General features: G+C 36.5%; 1 protein-coding gene across 3 annotated transcripts in view; it reads left to right on the forward strand.

Moving 5' to 3' along the window:
* Positions 1–4,762, forward strand: part of ASB5 (ankyrin repeat and SOCS box containing 5) — a 58,797-nt gene extending 54,035 nt beyond the window's left edge. For all 3 annotated transcript variants that reach the window (XM_015813934.1, XM_015813935.1, XM_015813936.1), the window contains 2 exons: positions 3,375–3,566; positions 4,054–4,762. In XM_015813934.1, the coding sequence (XP_015669420.1) occupies positions 3,375–3,566; positions 4,054–4,181 (320 nt within the window). In that variant the 3' untranslated portion in view covers positions 4,182–4,762. The remainder of the gene's footprint in view (positions 1–3,374; positions 3,567–4,053) is intronic.
* The last annotated feature ends 4,738 nt before the right edge of the window (positions 4,763–9,500 follow it).

The following is a 9,500-nucleotide window of genomic DNA, read 5'->3' on the forward strand; positions in this document are numbered from 1 at the left end:
GCTGGGTTAATCAATAGTTCAATAACATACAAAAATCTTTAGTACAAATCTGAAGTTACATCAAATATTTCCTTTAATATCTATTATCTCGTATTTAAGCTAATACAGTTCTTATTATATCAACTAAGTAAAAACATCATTATTACATTTATCAATAAATTTTTAGCTTATACATATCTTAATTACTTTTACATTCAATCTTTATAGATAATCAATGTCCCGTTATTGATTTTTCCCAATTTTTAGTTTCCCATCAATATTCAACTTTAACATTTGATATTTATAATTTCCAGGCTTTAGGTAACCAAAGTTTTCCTTATCTCAATTCATAACAGAATCTAATATTTAGAATACACATCTTATCTATTTGAATATAGTCTTGTTCTATTTCCTAAAAGTTATCTATTTCCCACCATATTAAATCATCTAATTAATAATACAGTATCCCCTTTAATAAATCAAAACCATTACATATATTGTCTGGGTTAATCAATAAATCAAACATATTCATAATGTTTTTTATTTTGGGTCTAATTTTTAAATATTAAACAAATAGAACCCTTATTTTCAACTAGTTTCCAAATATTTTAAATTTAACGATCAAAATTCCCCTTATCTCATTAAATCGTCTCCCTATTATTCCAATTCTTCATGATTGTCCTGATATGTTTATCTTCCATTTAATCTGTTCTTCTTCTTTCTCAGATTTCTTCTGATTTATATAGAAAGTCTTTTCCATTTTCAGTGTTGTCACTCCCTTTTCTGGATTTTCCATTAACTGGAAATTGTTGGTCAATTGAGTCCTCTGTCTTAGTATTTGATTGTTCCACTTCTGTTATCTTCTGCGTTGTTAGTTCTTTGGTTGTAGTCAAAATTTGGGTTTGTGTATCTAAGCTGGCATCTTGTTCTTTTATGTTGAGTCTTATTTTGTCACAAGCTGAAAGAATGGTTTCATGTATTGCTTTCAACATAGAAAGGATCTTTTCCTGGTCTTCATCCATATTCTCTTAAGTTGAGGACTTTAAAGTCCTCTTTAAGTTGAGGACTTTAAAATCAGACGTTAAAAATAATTTTATAACTAGATATGGGACCTCTATTTGACGTTTTTATAGTTAGTCTTTATAATAGAAGTCGTTTGTCAAGTAAAATTTTATAGTCCAAGGTATTTCATCATCTCATATAATAACCAATGTTCCTCAAATAAAGAGAGAGGAAAGCAATTCCCCACATATACCTCTGAAAGTGAGTAAAGGTTTACATTCATAGTTCAAGCAGGCTAGTTATGGCACCCAGAAGTTCTCTTTACAGCTGAGTTTCTCACAGGTGGTATCAAGGTCAAAAGAGTTTTATCTGAAGTCTGGGCTTCAAGCCAAGTCTCTTTTAGGCAATAACAAGTTGTAATACCAAACTTTGCCACAAGATGTCACCAATGCCGTTTAAAACTTTTTAAGTCCCCCGTTTTTATAATAGTTTTTCAAAGTTTATTTTTTTCTTTTTAGTAAAACTCAGCATATCCAGTAGAAATAGGAATAAGAAAACTTTTAAGAAAACTTTTTAGTCCCCAAATTTCAAAAGTATATACATCCAATTAGATTAAAGTTGTTTTTATAATTGCTTTGTTTCCCCTGGGTAGTCAGTCGCTGCTGTTCTTAGAGGGGGGCAGGAATTCCCTTCCCTCTCTCCTCACAGCTGTCAGCAGCTTAATGACGAGCTGTATTGCAATGACCGGTCTTTTCCCCGTCAGTTTGGAGAGCTGCCCCAGATCAAGCGGAAGGGCTGCTGCCCTCCCGTGATCAAGCGGGGATCCCCTCCTCGCTCGTAGCCCCTACAGGGTGACTTTCAACCCTTTCCAGGGTCCCCCAGTGGGATGAAATCGGATGCTGAAGACGGAATTTGCCTCCATGCGTCTGGAGGCGCTGATGGCAAACCGGAAGTCTCAACATCTTTTTTACATTGTGGTGACCAAAACTAAGAAGTGGAGCCTCTCACCAATATGTCCCCTGCCATGTCTTCCTAAAACCATTATTATTGTGATTAGTTCCCCACCTCCATCAATAAGGAGTTACTAGATTTCTTTAACTTCACCTCTCATCACTGCATATGAACACATTCTGTTCACCATTATATATTTAAATGCTAGATATATTAGTCTAATGTAGTCTAGTCTGATCTGATGTATACCTAGACTCTTGAAGGAAGTACTTCTGTTATGAAACTATATGCTGTTAATATCTGTAAGAGAGGCACTTCTAAAGATGTCCCTATTAGCCAAGGCTCATTTCTCTGTCATATAGGGCAGGGCTTTTCAACCTTTTCACCCATTGTACCACTTTTAGGATATGGCAACATCCAAGTACAAGCAGTCACCTAGCAAGGTGTCAAAAACTTGATGACCCCCCCAAAAAAGGAAAAAAGTACTTACAACAGTTCGCTTAGTGACTGTTTGAAGTTACAATGGCACTGAAAAAAGTGCCCCCCAACCACAGCCGAGCAAGACAGCGCCTGGCGGCGCTCTTCCTCCTGTCCAAGGTTTTCATTGTTGTGAGCATTTCTGTTGAGGATTGGCAATGGGGCTGGGGTGGGGGGGTGTTTGGTTTTTATTCCCCCTTCTGCTGGGTGGTTGCAGCAGGTTTTGGTCACTTCACATGACCCTGGGACACTGTGACTGTCATAAATATGAATCGGTTGCCAAGCATCTGAATGTAAATCACCAGACCCTGGAAATGCTACAACATTCCAGCTTCTTCTGGGCTCAGCAGAAGCGTCAGGATCAGTGCTGCTTTCCAGCTGATTGGTGCTTCTTCAGCTGGAGCCTGGCACTGATCCTGGTGCTTCCACTGAGCCCTGACAGCCCCGAAGCACCGATCAGCTGGAAAGCGGCACTGATCCTGGTGCTTCCGCTGAGCCCTGACAGCCCTGCAGCTCCAGCCATCTCTCGCTCAGGCTTGTACTGTGCTGCCACCGGTTCAGCTCATTCCCCTCCCCCACTACCACTTTTCTAGGATGGTCGCATACCACCTGCCATGTGCCAATGTACCACAGGTGGTACCCGTACCACTGGTTGAAAAGCCATGATATAGGAGAAGGTTTTCCCAAAATGTTTAATGTACTATCTGTCTTGGGCAAAGCTCTCTATGGTTTCTGCTTTAGAAAAACAACCAATATGCATCTATTTTACTGGGCTTTTACACTTTAATTAGTTTTCCTAACTGCCTTTAGTACTCACTGATTTGGAAAAACAGAATTTAAATGAAACAAATTGCTAATGAATGTTCATTTCTGAGAAACAAAATTTAGACACTTTGATTTGATTATGAATCTTTATTAAAATATCTTTAGGTTAATATATAATGCATTCTATTATAAATCTATAGGAGCAAATGTGCAAAAGGGAAAGTTTTTGGAAACTCCATTGCATGCAGCTGCAAGGCTACCTAATACAGAAATAGTAAACATGCTTCTTGAGTTTGGAGCAGACGTAAATACCAAAAATTCAGAGTTTGAACGACCAGTAGATGTCGCTGTTTCAAGCAGTTTGGTGGAAAAAATACTGCTATTACATGAAGGTAAAGTTTTGTTCTTTCTTTGTTGCTGTTGGGTTTTGGATGGCAGCACCAAGCCGAAGCTGCTTCTTTTTCTCTTTCTCAGTGCTGAGGAAGCATATATTAGATTTAGAATGAGGGGAGAAGAATTTTCCATCCACCTGTCTGACTATAGCAGGTTGCAAACTTCACTTTCCCTGGGAAAACATTTTTTTTTACCCTAACTCTATATTTCCCCCCCAAATCATTCAAAGTCTTGTTGAATTTTACAAACATTCCTTAATTTTCCTTACTGAAAACGTACATATGTACTAGATACCTCTTAGATGCATGTCAGTAAAAATGGCAGAGCATGCAAGAAATCTAATGTATTCAACTGAAATGTCTGTTTGAATATATGATAAAAATATATAAGGTTATAATATAATATTATATAATACAATAAGTTCAAAATGTAAGTTCTTGAGAATACTATCTAATGCTACCTAATGTCATTTTTATTCACTTGCAGTTACTCCATGTTCTCTTTGCCAGCTGTGCCGACTACAAATCCGAAATTATATAGGAAAATCTAGATTGCACCTTGTACCACAACTTCAGCTGCCAAACATCTTGAAAAATTTCTTACAGTATCGATAAAATAGTGAATTGTATTTCAGAACTTGAAGAAATATTCTACAACATGCTACATATGAAAAATTATATGATAGGAAACAACCTAAACAAGCTCACCTGCACATTAAAATCATGCCAAACATAATTTGGAATTCCTTGAAATAGTATTAAAATTAAATATAACTGTGCCCATATTTTACAGAGCTGTACAAATCCTTTGAAAAAAGTGTTCTGGAATGCAAGGTAATATGTGCGAAGACTCCTTTTTTGAATGATTAAAGCAACCAAATATTTAAGAAGTTGCTTCCAGCCATTTCCATTTATCAGTGGCTATATATGCACATGTATTCAGACAGAGGCAGCAGCAACTTTCTCCACAGCTACCTTAGCAATTTAAAAAGTTGGGCTTTGTGCACTTCCTGGCATGTTCCAAAGCATGTTTTTGGAAGGACTTACACAGCCTAATAGTTTGAAAATGTATTTTTTACAATATAGTTCTTATTGATTAATCACTGCATTTAAATTTTACTTTTGTCAGTCTAAGAGCCATGTTGATCCAATGGTTAGAAGGCAGTGTTGCAGGCTATCTCATTGCTCACTCCAGGAGTTCGGTTCTCAGTGGCTCAAGGTTCACTCAGCCTTCCATCCTTCCGAGGTCGGTAAAATGAAAACCCAGATTGTTGCAGGCAATATGCTGACTCTGTAAAACTGCTTAGAGAGGGCTATAAAGCACTGTGAAGCAGTATATAAGTCTAAGTACTATTGCTATTTCCAGGAGACTATATATTGCACTGCAAATTGTAAATTCTTTTTGAATTGTGATCTCTTTTCTTCAGCACTATTTTCTTAAAAGTATTAGAATGGCAGTGGAGAGAAAGAGAAATGGGATTTAAATAAATTAATGCTTCCAATCCTTTCCATATTTCTTCTCTGTATAAATTTTCCCAACTTGTGATCCCAAATTCACTAGGAGCTTCCCAAGATTTGGATGTAGTTCTAAATTGCAACTGAAAAGGGAGGCTATTAAGTACAATAAGATTGGGAGATGATTATACTAATTTCATTTAATAATTTAATTGCAATTATATACACAGGTAATCCTCGAGATACGACTGTAATGGAACCTGCCCATTTCACTCGCAAGTGGTGATGGCTGTTAAGTGAGAAGGCCTTGCTTAACAACCTTCATCCCCTGCTCTCCCTGATGTGGCCATTAAATGAACACATGGGTTGTTAAGCAGAGGTGGGGGAGGCCTTTAGAGGCCTAGCATAGGCCCAGGCCTGCCTGCCCTGGGCCTTCCAATGCCTCCCTCCCTCCAATATATCTTGTGCTCTGCTTTCTGTCCCCTGAAGATCTCCATGTTTCTCATGGTGGGGACTGAGGCTAAGCCATGCATCCCAGAAGTGGCCATCATTTTTTCCACTGCTTTCACAAAGCCATGGGCAAGGGACAGACCACTTGTTTCTTAATGCACAGCCTGACATCTGGAGATCTTCAAAAGCTAAGGGTGCAATGGATGATGGGTATGTGGAGAATAGGTCCAAGGCCCATGTTGGTCGTAATGGTGAATGTAGGGGGCTGCAATGGCCATAACTTCTAAATGGAGTCGTAAGTAGCTTTTTTTTGGGGGGGGGGGTATGTGTCATAACTTTGAACAGCCATTAAGTGACTATTCATATATAGAGAGCTACCATTAAATTTAAATAAAATCAGGTAATTCAGTTTTTGTCCTAGATTTGCTCATTTTCTGCTATATACCTCCAGCATTTGGGCTGATAAAAATCATTATGCTCTGTAAGAATTAGTTTAGTTGAAACAGGTTCACTTACTTCATTTGTAAAGAAACAATACGCAACTCTTAGTAGTAGGCTGTCTATTTAAATAATGCTGTTCCTGCAGAAGCTACTTTCTTCTATGTTCCTATTGCAGTTGAAAGAATGAGAGATTAACTGCCTTTTAGTGGATTCTTGGTCTTTTTAGAGCTAGAATGGAATGATCCTACAATGTATTCCTGCCTTTAAAAAAATCATGAAATGTTCTGTAAGTAATAATGTAGGTAGTGGGAATAGGGGAGAATGTTTTGAAAGTCTAGAATTTGTAAATTTTGCATAAAATCTATTGTTTAGTTTATTGTTTGATATATTCTGAGTAAAGATGGATGACTGTCTATGTATTAAGTATATTTTCTTTTTCTCTTTCTCTAAAACTGATATGCATATATAAAACTTAAAAGATAGTCAAACAAATAGGTGTCATTTTATTTTCAGACCTGTCTGGCATACATACTTTATGAAGACCTATTATTGTAAATTTATTTGTTTTTCTTTTGTGATCCAGCCCCTAACTGTCCTGGCATCATCCAGGAAATTTCAGGACAAAACAGGGACTTAACTACTCCTGCTTTAGTCACTACATAAGAATACCATAAATGTTTGCACATGTGATTATATCACTTTAAAATGCACAGAAATTACAGATGGTCACTTATATAAATAAAATATTAAATAAATAAACAGCACCAATCAGATTTGATGCCACTGGACTTCAATTGTAATAGTACAATTGTAATAGTAATTTTCAAATATATTGAGACTGGAGTTTTTGTAGTATTATGACTCCTTTGATTTTCTTTGTATGAAAATTCCAAAGAAACTTTCTCAATTAGTATAATTATAGCATTGAAAGAGAACATTTTAATTATCAAATCCAAGCTCTAAGTCCAAGCAGGAATTCAAATTCAATTGGAATCTGTTTTGCTGTAACTTAAGCTCATCATTCTGTGCTCTGGAATAAGGGAGAGAACAGATCTTGACTTTCTTCAATGTGACATCCTTCCAGGTGTTCAAAGGGTGCTATCATATCATGCTAAGTCATCTTTTTCCAAGGTTAAATGTTTACAGCCCATTCAGTCTCTTTTCATAAGTTTTAATTTCTGTTTATCCACTTCAACATTTGTTCTATTTTTTTTCAGTGCCAGAACTGGATAGTGTATTCACAAAGAGGTCAGACTAACACAAAAAAGAGTGGAAAAGTTACTTCCCATGATTTACAAATTATCCTTTAAGTGGTGTGAAATAAAATTATATTTGCTTTTCATAGCCACTTTCCTATGTTAGCCAATGCTAAGTTTACAATAAATACTATTCCAAAATCTTTTCACAATTATTATTAGGACAGATATATTCCATCTTAAGGGGTGCGATGGCTCAGAGGTTAAGAAGCTGAGCTTGTCAGCTGGATAACCAACAGCTGGGTTTGAAACCCAAGCACTGCATGACAGGGTGAGCTCCCATTATTCACCCCAGCTCTGGCCAATCTAGCAGTTTGAAAGCATGCAAATGTTAGTAGATGAATAGGTACTGCTTTGGTGGAAAGATTACTACATTCCATTTTCATGCTGGCCACATGATGACAGAAACATTATTCAGATAACACAGGTTCCGCTAACTGGGAATCAGATAAGCACTGCTCCCATGAGTCGGTCATGACTGGATAGGGAAACCTTTAAAAATTTTAATATTCCATTTTATACTTTTACATTTGATTTATATTTCTTATGTGAAGAGCTTTGCACATGTCTCTATTTAGTTCTGTTACGGGCAACCCATTACTTCCTAGCAAGATCATTTTGAATTGGATTTCTATCCAATAGGTTATTAGATATCCCACTCTATTTTGTGTCATTGCCAGTTAAAAGCATCTTTCTCCAAATAATTAATGTAAATATTGAAGAATAGAAGATCCAGGACTAACCATAGCTCTCTAATTTCATGAAGAACTACTGATGAGCATACTTGAATTATGTATTCTGAACCAGCATGTATCATCATGCCATCCAGTCCACAATTGCTGAAATATTTTGCCTAAAACAGAATGGATTATGACCTGTAGCCTGAAAGCTATTGTTAGATTAATGTTATCTGGATGTACTTTCCCCTCATGATTTTCTATTTTTATTTCCCATGCCTATAATTTTAGTTCATTTTCAAATTTCTCTGAATTTTTTAAGGCCAAAGGGTGTGTGCTTCAGTCATACTCTATGGAGACTAAAGTTTAATGCTACCCCTTGTGCCTATCATCTCCCATTATTTAAACAAACAACATACAACAGTTTCTCTTCAACCCAGAAATAATTACACTCTAATGTCAGATGAAACATAATATGCATATAAAATTGGATGTTTTTAAACTGATATAATGAAACTGTTATAACTTTCCAACAGTTTATCCCTTAGGAAAGGAATATTTCAGTAACACTTGAATGGCTGGTTAAAATTTCCATTATAGAAACAAAATGTGGCCAAGTTTGAACCTTTGGACAGATGATTTATATCATCTATTCCAACTTCAGGAATATTTTCTCAAAACGTTTTCACCTGCAGTATTTATGACATCTTAGATTGGTTTGAAATTTGACAATTTTTGATCTCAAGTAGAAAATGGTTTTCAATAAGCTTTATGCAGCTTTTTCTTCTTTTTGCATCATTCTCAACAAAATTCCAATACTATGCATAATCCCACATCCTTTGTATTGTCAAGGAAAGGTTTTTCCCCTCAAGACAGATACATACACATCCATAAAAAATATTTTTTAAAAAATCACTTCTACAAGCATGAGAGTCAGAAATTTGCATTTTCAAGAGCAAATCTTTTACTGAATTAACATGGGCAAAACTTTGGGGGAGGACAGTAAAATTCAGATAACTAGTTCAGTCCTTTACCAATTTAAATGTACAATGAAACTTTTTGTATCGCATTACTTATTAAACTAGTTCTCCAACTTAAACAAAAGCAAAGCATCACAAAAACAATTGTGTTTCCAATTTTCCTGAAACTAATTTTAAAAATGAAACCCTGGGCCAATTTTGTCCTTCCTCTTCATGGTAAGTATGTATTTCGCTTTTTTGTATTACAAGATAATGCAGAAACGGAATTTGAACTGACTGTACAACTATCAAATTGACTGGGAACAGATTATTCCTACATATACAAAAGGAGGGGAACAAGAGCATCTGCAGATCAAGAAAACGGGACGAGCCAGCCAACCCCGCCGACTCGGAGTTGGAAAGAGACAAAAAGAAACACGTGACACCGAGAGAAGATAAATGACAAGTGACCGGGAAGTTTGTCTGTGTTAAGCGGTGCGGGTGGGTGGGTGTATTGGTTGGTTTAATTATGCACTACTGGCAATCGACCTCCTGATTTAGTACAACATGACACCTAAAACTAACCCACTACCCGCAAAAAAGATGCCTGCGGCTAAAAGCGTTGACAGCTCGTACTTGTTCAGTCGCTGAAACGCATGCGCATTTGGGCTGCTGACATTTTCGCGTCGGTGGGTC

Source organism: Protobothrops mucrosquamatus, unplaced genomic scaffold (genome assembly GCF_001527695.2).
Source record: "Protobothrops mucrosquamatus isolate PMUCROS unplaced genomic scaffold, P.Mucros_1.0 scaffold204, whole genome shotgun sequence".
In the NCBI taxonomy this organism is placed as follows: domain Eukaryota; kingdom Metazoa; phylum Chordata; class Lepidosauria; order Squamata; family Viperidae; genus Protobothrops; species Protobothrops mucrosquamatus.